The sequence below is a fragment of the Podarcis tiliguerta genome, assembly GCF_965153285.1.
Source record: "Podarcis tiliguerta genome assembly, chromosome: Z".
NCBI lineage: Eukaryota > Metazoa > Chordata > Lepidosauria > Squamata > Lacertidae > Podarcis > Podarcis tiliguerta.
Genome location: NC_139553.1, coordinates 10,476,716 through 10,502,982, shown reverse-complemented (window position 1 = coordinate 10,502,982; position 26,267 = coordinate 10,476,716). Strand labels below are relative to the sequence as shown.

General features: G+C 45.1%; 2 protein-coding genes and 1 pseudogene across 7 annotated transcripts in view; 1 reads left to right on the top strand and 2 right to left on the bottom strand.

Moving 5' to 3' along the window:
* The first annotated feature begins 610 nt into the window (after positions 1-610).
* On the top strand, positions 611-15,055 carry LOC310669186 (uncharacterized protein). The gene is made up of 2 exons (XM_083422759.1): positions 611-869; positions 10,761-15,055. The coding sequence occupies exon 2, from the start codon at positions 10,804-10,806 to the stop codon at positions 12,127-12,129; it is 1,326 nt and encodes a 441-aa protein (XP_083278885.1). The 5' UTR covers positions 611-869; positions 10,761-10,803; the 3' UTR covers positions 12,130-15,055.
* LOC310669937 (nucleic acid dioxygenase ALKBH1-like) lies at positions 7,042-8,815 on the bottom strand (annotated as a pseudogene). The gene is made up of 2 exons: positions 8,609-8,815; positions 7,042-8,009 (listed from the first exon to the last, which is right to left on the bottom strand). The product of its transcript is annotated as a nucleic acid dioxygenase ALKBH1-like (transcript).
* Positions 15,056-17,220: 2,165 nt separating the features above from the next.
* Positions 17,221-26,267, bottom strand: part of FBXW2 (F-box and WD repeat domain containing 2) — an 18,902-nt gene continuing 9,855 nt past the window's right edge. For 4 of the 5 annotated variants that reach the window (XM_083424432.1, XM_083424434.1, XM_083424433.1 and 1 more), the window contains exons 4-8: positions 23,917-24,111; positions 22,472-22,605; positions 21,239-21,325; positions 20,015-20,184; positions 17,221-18,980 (exon numbers count right to left, since the gene is read on the bottom strand). In XM_083424432.1, the coding sequence (XP_083280558.1) occupies positions 18,692-18,980; positions 20,015-20,184; positions 21,239-21,325; positions 22,472-22,605; positions 23,917-24,111 (875 nt within the window). In that variant the 3' untranslated portion in view covers positions 17,221-18,691. Of the gene's footprint in view, positions 18,981-20,014; positions 20,185-21,238; positions 21,326-22,471; positions 22,661-23,887; positions 24,112-26,267 lie in introns of all 5 variants that reach the window. The other variant, XM_083424436.1, reaches the window with a different exon arrangement.

The following is a 26,267-nucleotide window of genomic DNA, read 5'->3' as shown; positions in this document are numbered from 1 at the left end:
AGCTGGTCCCAGTGAACAATCTAGCATCTGTGTGGATGCTTCTGAATGGTTTGAAATCTCCTCCCAGTTTATTTATAAATAATATTTATAGACTGCACCTTGTCCAAAATGTAATTTGAAGGTGTAACTCGGTGGCAGACATGAATCTGGCATGTTGCAGTCATTTAATCTGTGGGTTTCCAGAACATGAGAACCACTTTCATCCTTTGGTAATATGTTATTACCTAACAGCACTTCTTATTTGCGTGGATCAAGTTTCAGTTCATTCATACAAAGTGAGCTCATTACTGGTTCCAAACAGCTGCTCAGGACAGGCAGGGTGACACCTGGATTAGATGAAAAGGAGAGAGGGAGAGATCAGGAAAATGTGAACTGCACACTGAAAGCTCTCCCATCTAATTCAGTTCATGATGCCCAGGTATGTCTCTTCTCTCTCCCTTTTCTGGGTCAACATCGCAGTCAGATGGTGAATCACAGCTAGACTTTCCTTCAAAGAACAGCTGATTATGATCTCCTTTCCTCAGCCACTTGTTAGGCTTGTTTTGCCACTAAACTCAAATTTTGCATAATGCTAGCTGTTCCTGCTAAAATAATTTGCATACTGTGATGCGTCTCTGAATCTTCTCATCTCTTACTTTTCTTCTGCGATGAACAAGACAAGACATCAGACTATTGGCTGATGGTCTTATACTTATTTTTGGGATAGATTGGAAGAGCTGGGGATTCTTTGCATTAACTTTTCTGATCCAGGAAGTGTTTTTGAAACATGCTTGCTCTGGGGGATTTTCTGGTTTTTTTATTTGTAGGCTGAAAAGGAGGAGGGAAATAGACAATTGGCACTTCCCTGTGTGACCTGAAGACAAAAGCAGGTACTGTGTCCCATTTTACCTTTGTCTTGTTGTGCTAAATGTGCTAATTACGCTCCTTGGTGGTCTCTGAAAAACATAAAAAAAATGTGCTTTGCTTAATGGTAGTAACATTTTAATAATATATGTAGGAAGTACATAAACCTGGATCTTTCAGAAGACATTAGCAGTTACTTGAAGCTGTTTGGAGGGTTTTATCTTTGGCTGATGACTTTTCTCTTCTCCGGTAATTGCTGTTTTTCCTGATATTTTTTATTAATTAATTAATTAATTTTGCTTATGTCCTGCTGCTATGCATGTTATAGAACTGAGGTCTTTGTGTGTGTCTCATCTGCTTACTTATTTAGTATATATGTGATCCTTTACAACCTCTGTGCTACTGACTCTCAAACTATGGGATTATTGAAATATATACAGTGGAACCTCAGGTTGCGGACGTAATCCATGATGGGGGAATGTCTGCAACCCGCAGCATTCGCATCCTGAAGCGCTGCGCTGGTGCGGGAACGATTTGGCACTTCTGTGCATGCGCGAGCTGCGAAACCCGGAAGTAACCTGTTCCAGTACTTCTGGGTTTCCTGTGGTCCGCAATCCGACAATGCGTACCCTGAAGCGTCCGTATCATGAGGTTTGGCTGTACAAATATATACAGCAAAAATTAATCTATTTGAGTCAAGCCACTAGACCCAATTTTTTAAAGCAACGCAGACTAAAGTTGCTTCTGCCCCCCCCCATTAGGAGCCCTGAAGCTTAAGCTTCATTAGTTTCATAATAGATCCACTTGTGTGTGTGAGAGTGTGTGTGTGTGTAGATAGAGGATAGATAGATAGATTATAGAAAAATTATTATATTTCTATTATTTATCCCAACAAAATATATAAAAACACAGTAAAAGCTCAAACATCAAAAACTTCCATGTACCAGTGGCTGCCTTCAGATGTCTTCTAAAAGTTGTGTAATTCTTTATCTCCTTCACATCTGATGGGAGGATGTTCCACAAGGTGGGTGCCACTATGAATAAGGCCCTCTGCCTGGTTCATAGCTGTCAACTCTTCCCTTTTTTAAAGGGGAATTCCCTTATTCCGAATAGGATTCCTTGCAAGAAAAGGGAAAAGTTGACAGCTATGGCCTGGTTCCCTGTAGCTTCACTTCTCGCAGTTAGGGAACCACCAGAAGGCCCTTAGAGCTGGATCTCAGTGTCTGGGCTGAACAATGGGGGTGCAGACACCCCTTCAGGTATATGGGGCCAAAGCTGTTTTGGACTTTAAAGGTCAGTACCAACACTTTGAATTGTGCTCAGAAATGTACACGCGCTTCAACATTTCTCTGATGAAAATAAGGACATCCCATTCCATAATGATAATTTTACTGTTTATTCCCCACACATCTTATTGGGGTGCCCCAGCAGCTCTGGGCAGCTTCCAACATATATAAAAACATAATAAAACATTAAAATTTAAATACCTTCCCAATACAGGATTACCTTCAGACGACTTGAGGGTTGGATAACTCCATACCCTCCAACACTTCTCCAGTGACAATAGGAATATCCTAAGGAAAAATGGGACATTCCGGGATCAAATCAGAAACCAGGACAGCTTCTCTAAATCAGAGACGTCCCTGGAAAATAGGGACTATTGGAATGTCAGAATGTACTGGGAGCAAATGTAGATCCTTTAGGATTGTTGTTCTATGGTCCTGGCGGCTGCTCCCAGTCACCAGTCTAGCTGCTGCATTCTGGACTGTAGTTTCCAAGCCGTCTTCAAAGATAGCCCCACATAGAGCACATTGCAGTAGTCCGATAACCAGAGCTTGTACCACTCTGGAGAGACAGGGTGCAGGCAGGTAGGGTCTCAGCCATTGTACCAGGTGGAACTAGTAGACAGCTACCCTGGACACAGAATTAGCCTGAGCTTGCATGGACAGCTACATGGGCGTAACAAAGGGGGTGCAGGGGGCAGCCCCCCACCCCCAGATCAAGTAAAACTATCTAACTGACCAATCATGTCCCCCTTAACCAAGTCCTGTCCCCCCAACAAAAATCCTGGCTACACCCATGGACAGCTAAGTCCAAAATGACTCCAAGGCTATGCACATTTATTCAGGACCAGGGAGTCCCCCACACCTACCCATCCCATGTCCCCCCAGAAACAGTCCCACCATCCATCCTCCAACCACATCCAGTCACTCACACATGATGTTCACTGCCTTCACTGGTTCCGATTTAAATGAGAGGTAGAGCTGGCTACCATCCACATATTGGTAAATACCCAGCCCAAACCCCTGATGATCTCCCTCAGTGGTTTCATATAGTTGTTGAAAAGCATGGGGTAGAGGACGAAGCCCTGAGGCACCCCACAAGTGAGTGCCCAGGGGTCCAAATACTCATCCCCCAACACCACTTTCTGGACATGGCCCAGTAGGAAGGAGCCTAGGTTGATGGTATCAAAAGGTGCTGAGATCCAGCAGAACTAGGAAACAGCTTTCACCTTTGTCCCTAGCCCACTGGAGATCATCTACTAGGCAGTTTCAGTCCCATGATGGGGCGTGAATACTGATTGGAAGGGATCCAAATGGTCCACATCCCTCAAACGTGCCTGGAGCTGTTCTGTGACCATCTGCTCAGTCACCTTGCCCAGAAATGGAAGATTTGAGACTGAGCAATAATTGGCTATAATGGCCAGCTCCAAATCGGGGCAGAAGAAGGGGTGGGGTGGGGCAGACCGCCCCGGGTGTCTTCGCTGAGGGTCCCAAGCCTACCCCGAGCTGTCAGGGGAAGGAGGAGGAGCTGTGCCACTTTGCCAGTGGCATTCCCCCCTTCCCACTTCATTTTGACAGCTTGATGGAGGCTTGGAAGTCACGACAGGCGGTGTGCCGAATGTCCGCCATCGGTGGCTCGCTCTGCCCCTGGCTGCAGGGCACACATGCCGCTCCATGCACCCAAGTAGCTATCCTGCGCCAGGGAGGGTACCCTCCGTGCCCCACGCCCCTCTCCCCTCAGGAGCACGCCTGCCCTGGACAGCGTGGGCATATGCTCCACCACTGGTCCAAATATGGTTTTTAAAGAAGCAGTTTAATTATATAATTTGTGTGTGCATGCTATAATATATATTGGTGGTGTACAATGAGATAGTTAAACTTTATAAAAAGTATAAAATCATAAATTGCAGAACAAATCACCAATGCTGAAACAAATTCTCTAAAAATGTTAGATTAAAGCTCTCTTGCTGTTGTTGTTTTTAAGGAAGGCTCACACCTGTATTATGGAATAGCAGGGCACAGTGAGCCATAGACACAATTGCACCTGAGTGCCATCTATGGTTCTGTGGAGTTCCGGCAGCTCTCTTGTTTATTGGGAGCTCCAGGCAAGGATAAAGGCTTGGAAACAGCTGGAGTGCAAGGGGTACAATATCTGTTACAGGAGTGACTGCCCAAACATATGTAAGACCATATGATTGTGCCTGCTAAGGTGACAAAATAGGCCTACTTTGCTGCTTTCATGAAATCTTCACGTAGCTGCCCAGTAGAGCCTTTCCCTGTAGCACAAGGTTCGCTTTCATCCACTCGGGTGAACCCAGCTTGGAGCCCTTGGAAGCCTGCTGAGACACTTTAGCAAGAAGGGCAGGGGGTGGGGAGGTGGGGAGAGAGATGCTCTATTCCATTCTCACTTAAAGGCAAGTTACATAATTTCCATTTTCTGAAACAGTATAGGAACTGAAACATGGCCATCTTTCAAAACTTTACCTTCTCCAAATTTTGCAGTGTAGTTCTCCAGCCAAGCTATGTGCACAAACTTGCGTAGACTAAAGTACGCATAAAAAATATACATATTTGTGAAAATATCACATAAAAATGCATTATGTTGGACCACATTTGACTCCTTGTTGCAGAAGAAAGGCTTTTTGGTTTGGGATGGTCTTTACTGGCCATTTCCCCCCCAAAACAGCTTATGGAGAATAAGTTGAGGGGAGTCAGGGATGGAACTTGGACTTCCCGTTCCTCTCCCTCCCATCAAATAAAACATGTCTTCAGCTAGTATTTAAGAGAATCTGCTCTACATTTAATCTGGAGAAGAGACATTATAGAGGCCACCTTTAAATATTTAAATATTTTAAGATGGAGTCAGCTTTTCTCTTGTTCAGGAGGGGAAACTTGAACCAAGAACTAGGATCTCAGCTAAACTTTATGGCACGACCTTAAGAAGTGCATCCCCCACTGACCTCCAACTCTGAGCAGGTATATAATGGACCATGAAGCCTTTCAGGTTTCTGCCAGTCTTTATGGGCTGCAAAACTCTTTGCTGCAACCAACTAACATGATTACCTCTCTGTACAGCTTTAAATTTTATCGCTTATATACAGTGGTACCTCGAGTTACAAACGCCTCAGGTTACAAACGCTTCAGGTTACAAACTCCACTAACCTGGAAGAGTTATCTTGAGAACTTTGCCCCAGGATGAGAAAGGAAATTGTGTGCCGGCGGCGCAGTGGCAGCAAGAGGCCCCGTTAGCGAAAGCACGTCTCTAGTTGAGAACAGTTTCAGGTTAAGAATGGACCTCTGGAACTAATTAAGATGTGGTACCTCTTGTTACGAACCTAATTTATTCCAGAGGCCACCGGCACACGATTTCCATTCTCATCCTGGGGCAAAGTTCTCAACTCAAGCTAACTCTTCCAGGTTAGCAGAGTTTGTAACCTGAGGCGTTTGTAACTCGAGGTACCACTGTACTGCCCTTTATCAAAAGACCACAGGGCGGTTTACATTACAACATAGGTTTCCAAGCTCCCCACCACCTGAGATGGGCTACTTGAAAACTGCTGGGGGTCTTGGCAGACTACCTACCATATTTTTTGCTCTATAAGATGCACCTGACCATAAGAGGAGTTTGGATTTGATATCCCGCCTTTCACTCCCTTTAAGGAGTCTCAAAGCGGCTAACAATCTCCTTTCCCTTCCTCCTCCACAACAAACACTCTGTGAGATGAGTGGGGCTGAGAGACTTCAGAGAAGTGTGACTGGCCCAAGGTCACCCAGCAGCTGAATGTGGAGGAGCGGGGAAGCGAACCTGGTTCCCCAGATTACGAGTCCACCGCTCTTAACCACTACACCACACTGGCTCTCCACACACATAGTTTTTAGAGGAGAAAAACAAGAAAAAAAATATTCTGAATCAAATGTTGTTGAAGAAGAAGGAGGAGGGAGGATCAGGCTAAGGCATCACGACAAGAGTGATCTTATGGAGTGAACACAGGCTGCGCAGCTCTCCCTCTTGCTGTTCTGGCTTCAGCGAAAGCAACACAAAGCCTTTTCAGCAAAGCGGGACAAGCAAGAGGGAGAGCTGCACAGCTTGCATTCACTTCATAAGACGCACACACATTTCCCCTTGCTTTTTAGGAGGGAAAAAAGTGCACTTTATAGAGCGAAAAATACGGTAATTGTTTTCTGCCTGCTGTAGCAATGTGCTGCAGTAGATGCTGTATGCTTTTACATTTTATTTTTATTGCTTGCTTCATGTATAGAGCATTTTATTGGAATACAGTTTGAGTCCACCTTGTCAGGAAACAGCACTAACACGCCTTTGTCATGTGCACCCAGTATATGTATACTGATGCCCTGATATAGCAGGCGTGATATTTCCAGCCCAAGGGCCACATTTCCTACTGGGCAGCCTTCCGGGGGCCACGTGCCAGTGGTGGGCAGAGCCAGAAGCAAAACCAGGTGGAGCAATTGATGTAAATGTTGCCTTTGTATAACAGGCTAACATCTTCACACTCACCCATTCCTCTCCACTCAGTCTAGTAAGAGGCATTGCCAGAGTTTCCAGCACACATTTGAGCCTGGCAAAGACATTCAAGAGCACTGTGAAGCAGGGTCAGTAGGGAGTGTGGCAGGGGAGTGGGTGTGATATGATGAGAATCTTTTCTTTCCCCAAGGAATGTATATTATATTCAGACAGTGTTAACCAAAGTGGCATTCTTTGGTTGTGTGACCTTGGGAGAAAACACAACACAAGTGGTCTTTTGGCCCGAGCCATGTACTCTGCCCACAAAGTTCAAAACATTTTGTTATACATCCGATGAGTATGTTGCTGTTTTAGTTGCTGCTCCATATGGCCAGGCTGCTGCTGGGTTGTTACCCACACAGTCTATGTTGAAGGAAGGGGAAACTGCAGGTTTCATCTGTCTTTACCAGACTTGTGCTTTTTTATTTTGCTGTGCTCCTCATGATAAGAGCCTAGGAAGGAAACATCCAGGTCTCTCTCTGTCCTGGCTTCACTTGGGAAGCTCTGACCTTCAGCTGGTACCTGCCTGATAATCATGTTGATATGGGATGCTTGCAGATATTTGGCACAGTCCTGCTTGTCCTCTTGAGAGCAGGGCTCCATAACAGAGTCTTCAGGAAGGTCAGCTGAGAGAGGCAGCTCAAGACAAGAAGGCAAGGGCTTTCCCCTTCAGGCTGGGCAGAATCCTGGGGCATACGTGGTACAGCAGGCGCTGTAGCCAGACATGTCCCCGCTGTGAATGAACATGGCCACAGAGGCTTCATCTCGTTTCAGCCCCCCTAACAAAAATATGGAAGACTGTCCAAAACTGAATGATAGAAGTGGCTGAAAACAGTCCAATCTGGACTCATCCACATGAATTCCCAGAGATGAATCAAAGTGTTGGTAGTTCAGAATCCCTGCTTCCCCTTGGAAATGTGGACAACCACAAGCTTTAGCTGCTTGCTCCGAGAGGAAAGCCAACTCAGATGGAATGGGGGTGTAGTGGTTGGCTGAATATTTATTTGTATTCCATTTATAATGGTAACACAAAGTCACCCAGCAAAGCTTTTCCAGTAAAGTTTTTGAGGCCCATTTGCTGGAACTTTTGTTTCACAGCTGATGCTGACTTCCCCCCCACAGATCAGCAGTCTCCGTAGAAGACAAGCGCATATCCAAATTGCACACATTAGGCTTCTGGGTGTACGTCTTCAGGCACTGCTTCACCCAGTGATGCTGGCAGCCTGGAATGAAGGGATCTGGGATAAATATAACCCCTGGGTAGTTATTGAGACCATAGGCTTTCCATTGGCTGGACGCAGTCTTGCTCTGTAAGCATTGTGATCACTTACTGATGAAAAACTCAAGGGAGAGCTGACAATCTGAGGAGTTAGTCAAGAATTCCACACCTCAGTACACCTTTTATGGGTGTCTGGCCTTTTGTTGTTGTTGTTTAGTCGTTTAGTCGAGGCAAAGAGAGAGAGAGAGAGAAAGAAAGAAAGAAAGAAAAATAAAGAAACAGAGACAGAGAGAGAAGGAACCTTGCTGGCTCAAAGACGCCTAGCTCTGCTGAACTTCGTCTCTCTCTCAGTGCCTAACAGCACGTAATTGCAGACAAAGCCCTCTGCATGTGCTCGGAATCACCCTTCGCAAGCCTGCACCCACCCACCCCAGACCCACATACAGCCCAAGCCCCACATGCAGCCGCAGCCCCACATGCTGCCCCAGCCCCACATATAGTTCTAGTCCCACATGCAGCCCCACATACAGCCCCAGAACCACATGCAGTCCCAGAACCACATACAGTCCCAGCCCCACACCCACCCCAGCCCCACATGCTGCCCCAGCCGCACATACAGTCCCAGCCCCACATACAGCTCTAGTCCCACATGCTGCCCCAGCCCCACATACACCTCTATCCCACATGCAGCCGCAGCCCCACATACAGCTGTAGTCCCCTCACACAGCCCCGCCCCCTCACGCGGACCCAAAGACACCCGCACACCCCGCATCTCCCCCCACGCAGAGAGGCGCCGCATTCCCACCCTCCCGTCGGAAGCTGGAAGGCCTCGTCGTCTTCATCCATGTCCCCCAACATCCTGACGGCCCCTCGCTCCCCGCGCCCCTCGGCTAAGCCCAAGCCGGGAGGCGAGAGCCGCAAAGTGCGCGGCTGCAACTTCTCGGCCATGGCTCAAGCGCTGGGCTGCAAGCCAAAGCGGCCGGCGGCATTCGCGGTCCCCAAACGGGCCAAACTTCCACGCGGAGGGAAGAAACGCGTCCAGGGTGACACGAGCGATCAGCTGCTGCCGCAGCCGCGAATTTGGCGGCGGGACTCTTAAGTTTGACGGAAAGGGAGGGGGACACGGCTGGACCAATGGGAAGCTGGTTTCTGGGAGAGGGAGGCGGGAGGGCGGGTGACGCTCGCTCGAGGCTGGCCAATGAGGTGGCGCCTCCGCTCGCCGAGCGAAGAAGGGACACGTCTGAGGAGATCGAGGGAAGGAGGCGAAGGCGAGGAAGGCGCAGGTAGCTAACTTCCGAGTCTTCTCATTGTGCTATTTACACTTTTCTGGCGAAACACATTTCTTTCTTCTTATTTAGCGTTCTCGTTTTATACCCATAAACTTTTACTATGTGTTGTTGTTGTTGTTGTTTAATCGTTCAGTCGTGTCTGACTCTTCGCGACCCCCTGGACCAGAGCTCGCCAGGCACTTCTGTCTTCCACTGCTTCCCACAGTTTGGTCAGACTCATGTTTGTAGCTTCGAGAACACTGTCTAACCATCTCGTCCTCTGTCGTCCCCTTCTCCTTCTGCCCTCCATCTTTCCCAACATCAGGGTCTTTTCCAGGGAGTCTTCTCTTCTCATGAGGTGGCCAAAGTATTGGAGCCTCAACTTCAGGATCTGTCCTTCCAGTGAGCACTCAGGGCTGGTTTCCTTCAGAATGGAGAGGTTTGATCTTCTTGCAGTCCATGGGACTCTCAAGAGTCTCCTCCAGCACCAGAATTCAAAAGCATCCATTCTTCGGCGATCAGCCTTCTTTATGGTCCAGCTTTCACTTCCATACATCACTACTGGGAAAACCATGGTTTTAACTATACGGACCTTTGTTGGCAAGGTGATGTCTCTGCTTTTAAAGATGCTGTCTAGGTGTCTGGCCTACCCACCCCTAAAAAAACTCACCCCCAGCTCTGCCACAGGAGAAGCCTTCCCAACTGCATCCATCTGGCATTCCTGCTCAGCAGCAAAAAAAAAAAGATGGTGAGAATCTTAAAGAACAAACAGTGAGGCCTGGAGGTCTGCATTCAGCCTCTAGGCTTCAGGTTCTCCACCCCTGCTATAGAGCTTTAGAAGTGATTTTTTAAATACTGAGCTCAATTCATATACACCTAGCTATGCAGATGATGTAGCATATATTCTTGTTGCATATAGGGCACTGTGTTTAAAGAATGCATGTTTTGACATACCCATATTTAAGAATTGGCAATATATTTATTTACTGTCAGACTGTTTGATGCCTTTTGTTGTAGTATGAAATTAAATGGAGCTGTGTCAATAACCACAAACAGATTTCCCTGCCTCACCTTTGTGAATTAGTCATATCTGCAGTGAATTATTCATATTTGCATATTTCTCCCTGTTCTGGTCTCTTGTATAGAAAAAAAAAATCCATCACAATAATTAAGTTTTAAAGCTTTACTTCAGAAACTTGATTTAAATGTTATGAAAACAGTAATTGATACATTGTCTCAGTTATACATTTCCCTTCTTACATGTACTGGTCCCAGTATAAGGCTCTAGAACATCTCAAACCAGGTTTTCCAGCTAAAAATAAATGAACTTTGTCCCGTTCTGTTTCCTGCTTGCTTGCATCTTCGGCAACACCCAGAGAAGATCTGTGTCAGCTTGCAACAACTCTGTGACTCCGAATGGGCTACTTCATAAACCTAAATAAACATTATGAAATTCTATCCAAAGATCTATGGCCAGTCACAATTCTAGCCCATGGAATATATTGCAATGGAAAAATACAAGCTCTCATCATGTGTTCATAGATTTTTCACAGTAACTTAAAATACAATAAAATTACTATTTTATGTAACATTAAAAAACTTCAACAACCTTCTCTCTGTTGCAGGCTCAGCAGTGGAACAGATGCTGGTGTGGATCTCAAGCTGGAAATGATGTTCCGTTTTCGAAGAATAACTTTTTTAGCTACAGGGGTATGTCTGATGGCTCTTGCCTCTATACTGACCCTTTCCTACTACCGGATACAGAAATACTCTTTACTACCCAAACTTGTTGCACAGAAAGAAAAAGACCTCTGCAAAGGATGGGTCACCAATAACTCAATCTCTGCTTTGAGTGACAACAGATCTTTTATCATCACTCCATACTTCGATGACAGGGTGGGAAAGCAGACTCGGGTGATTGGGATTGTACATCACAAGGAAGTTAAGGACCACTATTGCTGGTTTTGTTGCCCAGCTAATGATGTGGCCTTTATCTCTAAGGCTACAATAGAGTTCCACTTGGATCGTTTTGGATTTCCATATGTGGTCACAGACTTGATTTGTTTGGAACCCTCACACTGTGAGCCTCGCTACATGGCATTGCAGTCATCTGGCGAAGGATCTGACAGTGGCATGTCACCACGGTTTGAAATAAAAAATCGCCAGCGACAAAGCACTCTGGTGGACTTCACAGTGTGCATCTCCACCATGTTTGGAGACTATAACAACGTCCTCCAGTTCGTGCAGAGCATGGAAATGTATAAACTCCTTGGAGTGCAGAAGGTGGTGATCTACAAGAACAGCTGCAGCCAGTTGATGGAGAAAGTCCTTCAATTCTATGTGGTGGAAGGTACTGTGGAGGTGGTGCCCTGGCCAATCACATCCTATCTCAGTGTTTCTAATGAATGGCATTTCACGAATGATGGGACCAAAATTGGCTACTATGGACAAATCGCTGCTCTGAATGACTGTGTCTACCGGAATATGTACAGGAGCAGGTACGTTCTGCTGAATGACATTGACGAAATTATTCTTCCCATTCAACATATGGATTGGAAAACCTTGATGCAAAACCTTGAGAAACAAAATCCGGAGATTGGTATCTTCCTCTTTGAGAACCACATTTTCCCAAATAATGTCTTCACCTCCCCCCCTGTTCATGTTCCACATTCTTGGAATATGGTACCTGGAGTCAACATCCTGCAGCATGTCCTCCGAGAACCAAACAAGAAAGAGATCATAAACCCAAGGAAAATGATTGTTGATCCGAGGAAAGTGGTTCAGACGTCTGTTCACTCTGTCCTTCAGGGGATCGGAGGCAGTGTGGTAGTCCCTGCAGATGTTGCAATTGTCTTCCACTGTCGGTCTCCTTTACAACCGGATTTGCCCAGGGAATCCCTGATCAAGGACACAATACTCTGGAGATATAACACATCACTAATAGGCAGAGTTAACAAAGTGCTACAGAAGATACCATTTGAAGTGGTGAAGTAGTAAGCACAGGAAACAGTACTGATATTTCCCTTTGGAGGTTCACCCAAAAAGTATTTGGGAGCAAGTTGTACAGGATGAATTTCCAATGCATGTTCAAGAGAGGAGTATCATGAATTCAAAAGGAACATGTTTGTTCTTGACTTTCTTGAGAATGTGATTCATGGAGCTACAGAAAAAGGGATGGCATAATTTGCCATGCATTGCAAAAGTGCACTAGATATGGGAAATGATGGGTCAGAGACCCAGTGGTCCGTCTGTGTCAACATCCCATCTATGATATCAGCAAGATTTTTCTGAGGTCATGGACCAAAGTCAAGGGTAGCCATCAAAGGCACCATCCTTTTTGCACTGAGCTCCTAGCAACAATTTTAAGGATTAGGGTTATATTCACTTTTAGTTCTGCTCAGAATAGACCCATTGTAAAGAATGAACATGACTAAGTGAGATCCATTAATTTCAATGGGTCTCCTCCAAGTGCAACTTAGTTGAATAGGACCCATCCTTGATGAAGGATCTGTTTAACTCATCTAGTACTGTGTGTAGTCTGTATATAAATAAATCAGATATAAATATAAATATCAGTGTCATATGTGCATATCATATATATAATTGCAGAATGCTTCTGTTCAAAATTCCAGCTGATCGTGCCCTTTTCTAGGTTATTCCATTCTGTCCATCTTCCCAGTATTTCATGGTCCATGAGTACACAGTCCTTGTGGTTCTCCCAAATGAGCTGCTATCTCTTACTTTTATATGTGTGAAATCTTGGCTACACAAGAAATGGCATGCACAGGCTGAATGATGGAAAAATAAAGAATAATACATCTAACACACAAAGAAAAAGGTGATGTGAACTCTTTACCACTTAGATGAGTTCTACAATCAGCATAATATATAGTTGTAGAAAAAATGTCACCTGCAAATTGAGTAGATTTGCAGGTTTGATATTATATTCATTACATAATTTATTCTAGTTTGACCTGTTAAGGAAGCAGCATGATACTATTCTGGAACCTTGTGTCAAGACCTACTGAGCATCTTAATCCACTGCTCCCCTGACTATTTTGGTAGGCATTGCCTACACCTCCACACCTCCTGCCATGCAAATCCTTTAAACTACTGGGGGCTAGAAACCTATTTCTTCTCGAACAAACAACAGCAGAGATTCTGAGGCAGCTGCTTTCTGGACCCAGTAATGTGGTTCTGTTCTACCACAGACTTCCCCAGCTCAACATTACACACTGTATCCAGCTGTGTTGTAGTCAGAGTCGACCCATGGAAATTGATGCATATTTATGACCATCAGTTTCAGTTTCCCCTTGAAACCTTGCATCGGGCAGGAGCAGGGACATGTGCACGGCATGGAGGGTTCACGAGGCGGCACTGTGCCCCCTGCCCACCTGTGCAGGGGGAAGCCCAGCCGGCCAACGTGGCCCTTGGCATGCGACCCCCCCCAAGGAGGGGGCTAGAGATGTGGCAGTGAGGCCAGGCCAGGCTCCGAGGCCCAGAGTTTCCGGGTGACAGGCAGGGGGGGACAGGGATTCCTGCGTGGAGGCACCTGTTTTGCACCCCCTCAAAATTGTGCACCTGGGGCTATGGCTTCCCTGCCTCCCCCCTTTGCCCCTGCTACCAGCTTTCTCCAACCTGATGCACTCCAGATGTTTTTTGCCACAGGTCCCATTGGCCTCAACCAGCCCCAAGCCACATATTAACTGAAGTCTGCCTTTTTGTAATGCAGTTGATGAAAATACTTTCAGCACAATCCTTGTTGTTGTTTAGTTGTTTAGTCGTGTCCGACTCTTCGTGACCCCATGGACCAGAGCATGCAAGGCACTTCCATCTTCCACTGCCTCCCACAGTTTGGTCAAACCGATGCTGGTAGCTTCGAGAACACTGTCCAACCATCTCATCCTCTGTAGTCCCCTTCTCCTTGTGCAATCCTACTTGTGTTTATTTGGAAATAAGAGCCATTGTGTTTAAGGTGGCTTGCTGCCTAGCAAGTCTGTTAGGGATTGCGGTCCTACTCATATAGATACTGTACCTTCCATTCTAGTTCTGTCCTAAGGACTGATGGTTTCTTTTAAATTTCCTGTTAGCCAGAGAAGTGAGAACTTCAGGATGAAGATTATAGCCAATCAATGTGGCATATTTTTTTTGCAGTTGCTGCAAGAAATAAGAAAACCAAGAGAGGATTTCCTAAAGCTGAATGAAGTTCAGTGGGCTCTCTGAATTGCATATCATACAACTACCACGTTGTATGGCTTTTGAATTTTGCTTTTGAGGTGCATGGTTGACCTATGTTTAGCACTCCTTGTTAAGATTGCAATCTTAACATCATTAAGGTGGGGCTGACATCTTATTTGGTACTATAGAGTTGGAAGAGGGTCTTGTTTGATGCAAGAAATGATGGCTATGCTCTGCCTGCCCAGTCAGGAAGCAGCAATACTGAATACCAGTTGCTGGAAACCACAGGGCAGGAGAGTGCTCTTGTGTTCGAATCCTGCTTGTGGGTTTCCTACAGGCATCTGGTTCACCACTGTGAGAACTGGATGCCGGACTAGATGGGCCACTTGCCTGATCCAGCAAGCTCTTCTTTGGTTGTCAAGTTATGAAGGGAGGCACAAAGGGTGGGGAGGCCTCCAACTCAGGGATCACATAATTCAGGGGTCCCCAGCCTTTTGGGGGCTTGTTGGCACAATTGGAAAGTTTTCTGTGGGTGTCAGTCACAAACGGGTGTTATGGGGTGTGTGGCATAACACAAAATGGCAGCTGTGGGGGTATTATTATTTATTCATTATTACTATTGTGGTATGTTATTGCCATAAAAGTTACTAATGTTCAATAAGTGAGCCTGATTCCATTTCTCCCTATACTGTGACAGTGAGTTCCACAGTTAAACCCTAGATTAAATGGAAAGTAGTAATAATGTGGCTTGTTTGTTTGCAATTAAACATAAGCCTGTTTTCAACCCATTATGAATGCTCTCTTGTACCATGACACCCAAGAACAGGTTATTTTCTTTATTGTGTCACTTCTGAAGGTTGTTAATGATGTTGGGAGTTCAACTCCCATCAGCCTGGAATGATGGAAGTCATAGCTTAAAACATCTGAAGCCAGAGTTTTCCCCACTTATGTCATGTTCTTAAGAGTTACTGAGAACTGATTTTTGTATGTCAATTCTCAGTGACAGTTGAATATAGAGAAAACTGAAAAGTGGGGTGGGGTATGCAGTGGTACTTGACATATTGGGAAATGTGGAAAATCAGCATCTGGAGGGAGACTTTTTACCACATGTGAGAGATGTGTAGAAACAAGGAAGAAGTTACCAGTTATAGGAAGATAGTGGTGGAAGTAACTGTAGAAATGTCCCAATCTAAACTATCCAGTGGTGTGCTTGCAGAATTATGAGCGTCAGGAGAAAAGCTAGTGGATAAAAATGTGTCTGGTAAGAAGAAAGTGGAGAGATTTCTTCTTCTTTGCCCATAATACTAGAACTCTGAGACATCCAATGAAGCTGACTATGGGAAGGACACAGGAGGACACACTTCTTCACACAGTGGGGAACCTCAGGCTGGAGTGTGTGTGTGGGGGGTCAAATGTGCCCCTCCAGGCCTGCCTGGCCCTTGGAACATTCCCAGGCCACACCTTTACAGCGTTGAGTGCTTTTGCATGGTTGGAATGTGTCCTTAAGCACCTGCTAATACTGTCTGGATGGAAGATGTGTACTGTACTAAAGGTGACAGCTGCATTTGTTTCTCTGCATGTTTTTATCTCTGGATCTGCTCACCACTGCCATGTGTCCCTCAGAAGGTTGCCCAGAAGATAATGCAGCCCTCAAGCTGAAAAGGGCTCCTCTCACCTCTGGCCTAAACAGTGCAAAATGCAAGAATCTGACCTATTCTGAGTCAGACTAATGGTCCAGCTAGTTGAGGGTTTACACCAACTGGCAGAAGTTCATTCCAGAGTATTAGGCAGGGGACACCTCCAGGCCTACCTGGAGATGCCACCTTTTGCGGTGTAGAGCAAATACTCTTTACTGAACAGGTGGTCTCATACTGTCAGCCAGGGGATGGTGGCCCGCCAAACACATTGCCTTTATGCTGGTAAATAATGCTTGACTCTGGAACAGATTTTATTTATTTATTTATTTAATTCATTCAATTTATGTCCTTCCGAAGGAGCTTAGGGTGGCATGTACAATACTGTGTGGCATTCCTGTCTTGCTCGTTGGCTTCCCATTGGGGCATCTGGTTGGCCACTGTGAGAGGTAAAGGTAAAGGACCCCTGGACGGTTAAGTCCAGTCAAAGGTGACTATAGGGTTGCAGTGCTCATCTCGCTCTTTAGGCCAAGAGAGCTGGCGTTTGTCCACAGACAGCTTCATGCGTCATGTGGCCAGCATGACTAAACTGCGACTGGTGCACGGAGGACCATGACGAGTGCCAGAGTGCATGGAAAAGCGGTTCACTTTCCTGCTGCAGCGGCACCCATTTATCTACTTGCACTGGTGCGCTTTCGAACTGCTAGGTTGGTAGGAGCTGGGGCAGAGCAATGGGAGCTCACTTCATTGCACGGATTTGAACCGCTGATCTTCCGGCTGGCAAGCCCAAGAGTGGTATAGACCACAGCACTCACCCACAGTGAGAATGGGATGTTGGACTAGATGGGTCTTTCAAGTAATTGTCCCTTCAGGACTGTGGTGCTTTATTATTTAGTCTTTCCTTTGCTTTCTAACTTTTTTTATTTTATTTTAAGGAAATCTTGTACTTGATCTGGGGTGGGGGAGACGGGGATCAGAAAAACTTCTATTCAGATTTGATGTAAGTTGTTGGTGGTGGGTCACTGGATATTTATGCTTTGCATGCTTGCTCTACACTTCCTCCTGGGATCCCAATAGCCTACGAAACACAAACTGAGACTAGTATGCTATGCTTCTCTGCCTTGCACAGCACCTTACTTTGCAGAAATTCTCAGATGATGCTCTACACAGTATGGTAGTATACATTATCAGCTGCTAGTGAGAGAAGCTGCGCCACAGATGCCGAAGAAGAACAAATGCATTCATTTCCAAAAACTTCACATTGGGACAATAATTAAAACAGGCAGATTTTTTTTTAATTAAAATTGTTGTGTAAACTTTTATAGCACGTGCTGGAAGACTTACCACCTCTGCCCCAGCTCCCTTCCGAGAAGCACAGGAAGATGGGAAGGCCATCACCACATCCCTGCTGCATACCCTTACCTCCACTTCCAAAGTTCCAAACTCAATTCAGCTATGTTTTGCAATGGATTTGTAAGGGTCTGGAGCAAACTCAGTTTTGCCCTTTAAGTGTGGGTAACATGTTGTCCATAAAACGATTAAAAGAATGACAGCTTTTAAAATGAGTCATCATTGAAAAAGAAGCCTCAGAATGCCTGTGGAGGTAGCTGCCTCTGATGAGCACAGCAGGCACACACTGCTATAAAACTTCCTTCCAATCTTTCCCCACTCTCTTCTTGAGGAAAGTGTGGCTGTGTCTGCTGTTCCAATCTACTCACTGGCCTTGTTAACACCCTTGCTTTTTCTCACTAGAAGCAAGGGCTTCAAGAGCTCTTTAAAAAGAGGGTTAAAAAGAGGTATACCAGCTGCTCGAACCTCTAATGACATGAGCTGTCCTTTGATCAAAAGCTCATCAGCCTGCACAATTCAATTTATCCCTGACCTAAGAATTTGCCTTATGAGATAAAGCATCCCTCCTAAGGCAGCCATTTGGCTTTTGATCTTGCCAGCTCGTTTCTATAATATCAAGGGTGGAGTTCAGGTTTGTGAGTTTCTCCACACCACCATCACAGTCCCAAGTGAATACCTGACTTCAGAAATCCTGGATGTTGAAGCCAGTAAACCACACACAGGTTCAATACCCACATTCATACACTTGTAAGTTCTCCAGGCTCAAGTGTTCATCCCTTCCATGCATGGCAAATAAAAAAGTAACACCGGCCCTAAAGAAATTAATTGACCAGCATGGTCCCCTTTTACAGAGCCATCAGATCTTTCACACTGGCTGTGAATAAGATGTGTGTGTGTGTGATTAACATCCTCATTTCTTTTTCTTCCTTTCATAAACAAATATGGGTGTGGGAAGGAGATGTGTCTAATATCCTTTCTTATGAATACATTTCCAACCCGCTTCTGCCTCCACCCCCTCTCCAAAAAAAAAAAAAAAAAGGAAAAAAAAAAGGGGGGGTGGGAGAGAAGGAAAGTAAAATCATAGTTAAAAATGTGCTCAAACGTATGAGAATACATGAGCCAGAGGTGGGGGGACAGTCGCATGCTGTATGATGCATTATGCTTAAACAAAGTGAAAACAAACACCCCCTCTTCTCTGCAACTGGTTGCGACTCCCCTGCCTATTGTCAGAAAATGACAGAGAGGGGAAAAATGAAGGCAAAATGATTGTGCATTGCATGATGATATCTGTTAAGGTGAGCTGCTTTGGTTCATGCACAGTCTCCTCTGGCTGGCTCATCGCTGGCTGGCCCAATTGTGTGGTTTTGTTCGTCACGCAGTCCTGCTGGTTTGCTTCAGCCATGCTCCTTCCACAAAACCAGGTGAATACTGTGGTCTGGCATGCTGGTGGCAAAGACCAGGCCCATGTCATTTTGACCATCCAAACCATCCAGCCAATCCATTTCCCCAGCCAGGAAGCTCGAGCCCCTCTTTGACTTTCTGTATTCCGGCAGTGGCCAGCGGCTGATCAGTTTCTCTGTCCTCAAGTCCATTATGTACAGGTAGTGGTTATCAAACAGGAGGGCAAAAATGTCGCCGAAGCCCAGCAAGGACAAGTTCGCAAATTCAGGAGGTTTGATAACCCTGCAAGGGGAGAGAAGAAACAGACCACCACAAATATCAGAAGAAAATGCTGCAAAGAATGGAGAGTTGATCTTTCAAATGATTTTGTTAATGGTGTTGATATGATCTAGATTGCAGTCTGCTGCTCCTTAACCAACCTGGCATCCTGGTGTCTTGCAAGTGACATGTTGTCATGTAAATGCAAGATACCAACGGAATCCCATCTGGAATGGCACCAGTCATTCAAAACCTGACTCTTACAAGTTATCGCTGACATTGTCAGGGTATTCGGCTTAGCTTGCCCACTTTAGACCTCTTGGCCAGACCTCCACAGCACACTCCATGAACATGACTCAGGAAGCATCAACACTTAAGTTTCCTCTATTAAGAAAAGTGTTTACTGGGTTAATTCCACATGAGTTGGAAATAGTGGCTCATGCCTAACAATGCACGTGGCTGAATGTGGTAACCTTCTTATCAGTGTCACTGGGCAGATTTGGCAAGCAACTTTGTGTACACAGTAAAAGGGTTCACTTTACAATATAAAGTGTGGGTCGTGATAGGAGATTGCAGGAATTGTTGAACGCCATGTGTTGAACTATGGATTTGTGTGAAGAGTTTTTGGAAAAAATCATCTGAAAAGGAGAACTGCCAGACTACGGAACTCGGAGAACTCAGTCAGTTGCAGGATTCTGAGCAACCAGAGTTAGAACTTGCTAATGGACTTTGTTTCAGCAAGGACTTTGAAGTATAAAACCCTCTCTGGGACCAGAGAGAAAGAAGCTTTTCTATATATAGTGTGTGTAAATGGAGTGTGTGTTTTGCGTGTGCCAACTAGAACAACTCTGCTAAAAACAACTGTTTCATGTTGGTGTGTTTAACTGCTTTACTGAAGCTTCTGTGGCACATACACAGAGAACAAGAATATACATACATATGTGTGTGTGAGAGAGAGAGAAAGAGAGAGAGCGAGAGAGAAGAAAAAGAAGAGGAGGAGGAGAAATACAGATCCCAACAACCTCTGTATATGTTGGCCTCAAATCCAGACTGTTTACCTGTGGATATCGTAGCTGGCGAAGTCCCACTGATACAACCCGATAGCTGAACTGCAGACAATGTATTTGCCATCGAAATGAAGCCGAGGCTGGAGGGAGATGCTGCGGTCTTCTGAGACGGTAAGGGTTTTTAAGCACTTGCAGTTGATCTCTCTCCCAATGGGCCAGATCTGTAACAATACAATCAACCAATGATTGTGGCAACAGGGACGGATAAAGGGGGTACACTTTGCTAACTTGGTGAAGTCTCCCTTGCAGGCCTTCAAGCCAAGAACTCCCTCCCAGAACCCTGCCTCTCTCTTGAAGGAAAGCTCTCCCTCTTCAACATCTGCAAAGCCTCATGGGTGCAGCTCTTTTTAACCCACAGTTGTTATGGGAAAAGTTTGTGTAACTGCCTTTCAGCCTTGCAATTCAGCCCTTTCCTCCCCCTGTCTAGTTTATAAATTTCTTAGGGCAGAGACCTGTACTTTTATTTTTTGCTTATGTTACACTGCAAAGTACCATGCACACTAATGATGATGATAAAACTGGACTGTATCCCGTGCTGGTTCTACCCAGAACAGGCCCATTGAAAATAATGGGTGTGATTATTTTAGATCCATTAATTTCAATAGGTCTACTGTTAGAATAACTTAGTTTGAGATAACCCATTATTACTATTGGGCTGTATGCAACAACATTCTGCTTGGAGTAGACCCACTGAAATTAATGTACCCATGTTAATCATGCTAAGTAGGTGCTTTTACCTTATGCTGGCCTATGGGTGCAATAAATATTCTTTACCTTCTTCTGCTACAGAAGGGAAGCCTCGTCCTCTAAAACCTGCCTCTTGACATGCTTATGAAAAAGCCTTCTAACTACCAAGCAGCTGGCAGACAATGGGCAGAATAATTCACCCCTTAGGATCCATTAGGGCGAAGGACCACAGAGCATGTGCTTTGCAGGCAGAAGTTCTCATGTTCAATCCTCTGGCATCTCTAGGTAGGGCTAGTAATGTCCCCTACCTGAAACCCTGGAGAACTGCTGCTGCCAGTCAGTGTGGACAATACTGAAGCCAGCCAACGAATACTGATAGCCAGCCAATACTGAAGGCACCTTCCTAGTCAGATTCAGATTTGTACAGATCTAGTCTAATCCAGCAAAGGCTTGTGACTTTCCAGAATTTATTTACACCTGCAATTCCCCCTGATTTCTGGAGCTCCATGAAGCTGAGACCATACATACCTTGATTTCGTATTTGTCTGCACTTAACAAGATGTAATCCCCAGGGCTGTGCATGAGAGATTTGACTTTGCACTTCTGCAAGACCACCTGCAGTAGGAACAAAGTGTGTCTAAGGCTTGAGGCAAAATGTCAGACAGGTCACTAAAAAAAGCACTGCAATGCTTGTTCAGATACATTTATGTCCCGGGAGGTAAAAATCTTAACTCACAATAAGAAATGCCAGATGCTGCTCTATTATGTCCGAGAAAGAGAAGCCACAATGGAGGCTGTGCACTGTCTCCAACTAACCCACTGTGCAGCTGGATTTTGTTGTTCTTACTTCAGTACAGTACGTTCAGTACGTTCTGTACAGAAAGATTTTGTTCTTACTTCAGAATGAAGTACACATTCTTACACAAAATGATTTCTGCTGTATTGAAACCCACTTTTTCCCATTAAGCTTATGGTACAACCACCTGGGTCTCATGCCCTGCTTTAACGCTGTGTAACTGAAACAACCACACACTGCTTCAATGTTAACCCCTGTTTCCATCTCCTCCTTTTTCCTCGTTTCCCTATGTTGAATTTTTGTAAGCTTCTTAAGAGCAGGGATTGATCCTCTCGTGCTCTATAAAGCATCATGTGCACTAATGGTATTACAAAAAGAAAAAAATATAGAATCGCGCATCATGGTTTCCTCCACATGTTGGGAACCAGCAACTGTAGCTCTGAGTACTTCCTTTGCATGCAGAATGTCCCAAGTTCAATCCCTGCCATCTCCAGGTAGGCCTGGGAGAGACGCAAGGTCTGAAACCCTGGTGAGCCACTGCCTGTCAGTGTAGGCAAGGTAGATGGACCTAGTGGTCTGACTCAGCGAAAAGCGATTGCCTATATTCCTGCATGTGGTAACCTTGTCCTCTAGCACCAGATATGCAAAGCTGGCAAATAACCTTTGGCCTCAAATGGTTTGTAGTTAAATTTTAGCCACTGTGGTGTAGCAGTTAGAGCACTGGACCTGGGAAACTAGAATCTGAATCCCCACTCAGCCACAAAATGACCTTGGGCCAACTGCTGCCTGACAACCTAACCTACCTACCTACCTCACAGGGTTGTTATGAGGATAAAATTGGACAAAAGGAGAGAACCACGTATGCCACCTTGAGCGTTTTGAGGTTAAGGTGGGATATAAATGCAACTATTAATAAATGACACCCAGTGCAAACTTTAAACAGGAAGGGAGCTAACCCAGCCTACCTTTGTGACCCATTCCGTGTGCCCTGTTAGTGTATTGAGACACACTCCCGTTGATAAGGCCCAGACCTTCACAGTGAAATCCGCTGAGCCACTGACCAGGATGTCGAGCTCGTCATTGTAATCAACACTGAAAACTACAAAAGCCAAAAAAGAAAAGGGAACTTTAAAAGAGATTGGCCATGCTGATCTCTATACCAAGTCAGATCAAAGTAATCATGCAGTTATTTTGGGGTGTGTGTGTGTGCAATTGTGAGTCACACTGCAGTTATACTAATTTGGCTTCCTTGAAATTTAGAGTTTTCCCTTCCATGTAATAGACGTGTAGAATTTACAAGTTTGGAAGGATAGCCAGGTAAACATACTTAGGTAATGCCTACCCAATGATTAGAGCTAGAGAACTGCAGCCAGGGGAGGGGGTTCCCTTGCCTAGAAAGCTGTCTTATTCTGGGCCAGGCTATTGGTTCATGTAGCTCAGGACTATCTGCATGAGTTGGCAGCGGCTCTCGAGGGTTTCAAACAGGGAGTTTCTCCCAGCCATATCTGGCATGTGTGGCAGAGACTTGGTTAGATGAGGCAGATGGGCCTGTTCTTGTTGCTGCTTGTCCACCAGGTTTCTCTTATACACAGCAACCCATGTCATATGGGTGGGGTGGGGTTGCAGTGATTTTTAGGAAGTCATTAGCTTACATCAGGCGTCCTGTTGGGAAAACCCAGTTTTCTGAGTGCATGTTCTGGAAGTTGGGCAACAGGGGCAGTACAGGATTCCTTTTGGAGTACCGACCTCTCCACTCCAAGCAACATGGAACTGTGTAGAGTTCTGGTTGCTTCATCTCAGAAAGGATTATATAGAGTTGGAAAAGTTTCAGAAAAGGACAACTAAAATGATCAAGGGGATGGAGCAACTCCCATGAGGAAAGGCTGCAACATTTGGAACATTTTAGTTTAGAGAAAAGGCAGGTAAGACCTTATAGAAGTTTACGAAACTATGCATGGGGTGGACAAAGTAGATAGAGAAGTTTTTCTCCCTCTCTCTGTCTCTCCCTGCACCTGCTGTGGACAGTGATGGCCACCAATTTAGATGGCTTTGAAAGAGGATTAGACAAATTCATGGAGGAAAATGCTATCGATGGTCAGTAGCCACGACGGCTACTCTCTGCCTCAACAGTCAGGGGCAAAAATGCTTCTGAATACCAGTAGCAGGAAACCATAGGAGGGGAGAGGGCTGCTCTTGTGCTCAGGTCCTGCTTGCAAGCTTCCCACAGGCATCTGTTTGGCCACTGTGAGAACAATATGCTGGACTAGATGGGCAACTAGCATGATCCAACATGGAGAGTGAGTAGGGTAGCTGCTAAACTAGGGGAGATGTCTAGCAAGGCTTGATTGCAGACAGAAGTTGCTTGAAATGGCCTAAAGGGCTTCAGGTATTCCTGAGGACACCAACACACCTGCCCCCGTGTGGCCTCTGAAGTGCTGGGTCTTAGTTCCTGAGCTCCACTCCCAGCAGGCTACCGTGTTGTCAAAGGAGCCTGTCACCAGCTTTTGTTCATCAAACTTCACTGCTGCACAGGTGTGGGTCTGGATCCCATAGATGCATTGCCCTGTGCTCACATCCCACAGCTTTGCAGACAAGTCATCTGAACCTGCGGCCGCAAAGGAAGAAATGAAGTGTGGTTTAGTGGCTGAGAAGTCAGAAGGTTCGGAAGGTATCCAACATGATCCACAAAACAATGGCATCCAACCAGGACCTGGGAGAATTGAGTTCAGATCAGCCATAGTTTCACTACTTGGCCAGCCACTACTTAAGCTTCTCAGTGACCCATCTAGAAAGAGCCACTGGTTAGAGTCTGTCTCATTGTTTCCCAAACATCTGATCAAAATTTGTAGGCCTATTCTTTTAACACCTGAAACTGTTTTACTTTCATAACAAATGAAAAGAAAAATAACCCATTCATAGAGGAGTGTGTCCTCAGTGTTTCTGTATTAGTACTTGTTCCACTCTGATCCCAAGGCATGCCTAGACCAATGGCTCATACATAAATGCAACGGGGCAAATTGGGTGGAGAGGGCAAGTCTGCCACAAAAGAGTGCCTTGAATAATCTGATCCTCCCTAAAACCACAGTGCATAATTACCTACCCAGGGGCTGAATGGAAGGAGGGAAAGTTGAGCACTCAATCACACACAGAGACACAAAGGGCAGTCTTCTATTCAGGCAAGTTATTGGGCACATGGGAATTGGCACTTTAGCTGTTCTTCTATACCATTTAATTTGGAAATTGCTGGCACAAGAAAGCTTTAAAGGTGATGTCAAACTTTCTTAAAAAGGTATCTGAGATCCCCCCCATCCCAATTTTACAATGAAAAAGTAAATCCTGCTGACAGCTCTCTGCTCCCAAAAGTACCCCGCCATGATATTATTCTGCTGAAAATTTTCTGTCATCTCCCCCAAGTTCCCTCAAAATTGATCTATTATTTCTGTGCTATGCTCACTTTGGTAAGTGGCCCCTGGAGGATTGCACATAGGTCAATGCAGCCCTCAGCCCAAAAAAGGAAAGACATTCCTACTTTAAAACTATTTTGAATATATTGGGGGCGGCGGATATCTGCTTGGCATTTAAAAATAAAACAAGCTTCTAGTTCTCATGCATGCAGGAGAAAACTCAGAAATATATCCATGCCCTTCCTGTCATTGACAAGGATTTCCAAGCCTGAGTTTATGATGCAGAACAAGTGAGCGCAATTAAGCAAACAAGAATGCAGATACACTTGTGGCACATAATTGATTCCAACTCAATAATTTTGATTTGGGAAGAGAAGTGATTGGTGCAGAACAGAAAGTCCTAGTCATGCAAAATCATTAGCCTCCAATAGTGGAAGATGAAGCTTTTGGTCACACATGATAGGATCTGTGACAATTAACTCTCTCGCTAGTAGGAAGTCTCAAAGGATTAAAAACTTTGGCTTGCAAATAAATCCTTCACTTTTCCAGACAGAAATGATTGTTTATATTAGGTCAGCTGCTTTTTGTATAAACAAATCAATGCTGCCTGCCCCCTTGCTGCCCTTACGTTAATGGATAATTTGAGCATTTGGTTTTAAGCCCCACCCCACCACCAAAAAGCCACCCTCACAGGGAGATCCACACTCCACAGCAGATCCATGGTAGGGGAATTTGTAGGGAAGACTGGTGTGAAGCCAAAGGAGCAGCCTCCTCCTCAGAATGTATTGTAGGTTTTAGAATGCTGAAGAGGCCTTTCTTTAATATTAGCACACATTGGCTGTGTTCAAACATCACAATAAACTATGGTTAACACAATAGCAACAAGATTAGCCTACTCCTAGGCTCATATGCTCTGCACTCTGGTGCAAGGAAACTGGAAATTTTTGCTTCTTATTAGCCAGAGTTTAGCATGACACATGAACTCTAAAGTGCGGCTACACATAATTTCTGTGGAAACATGTCAACTTTATAAACAGTGGTCTGATGCTGGTTTGTTGCAACATAGTAAAAATGAATCACAGTGTATTGGGTTTCTGCAAGATGGCAAGCTGCAGTTAAATAGAAGCAAAAGCTTCGAAGCTTGTCCTTGAATCTGTCAGGGGAGACCAGGCAAGCCTGGGGAGGGGCACCAGGCTTGTTCCTATCACAACAAACCATAGCTTATTGTAGTGTAGCATACAGACACTGCCTGCTTTTATGAAATACATTTCTACAATGTTAGTGAAAGCTTGTGGCTAGAACAAGGTCTGGGATCCGTGGGGCCTGATCATGGACTATGGTGAGCTGTGAATGATCA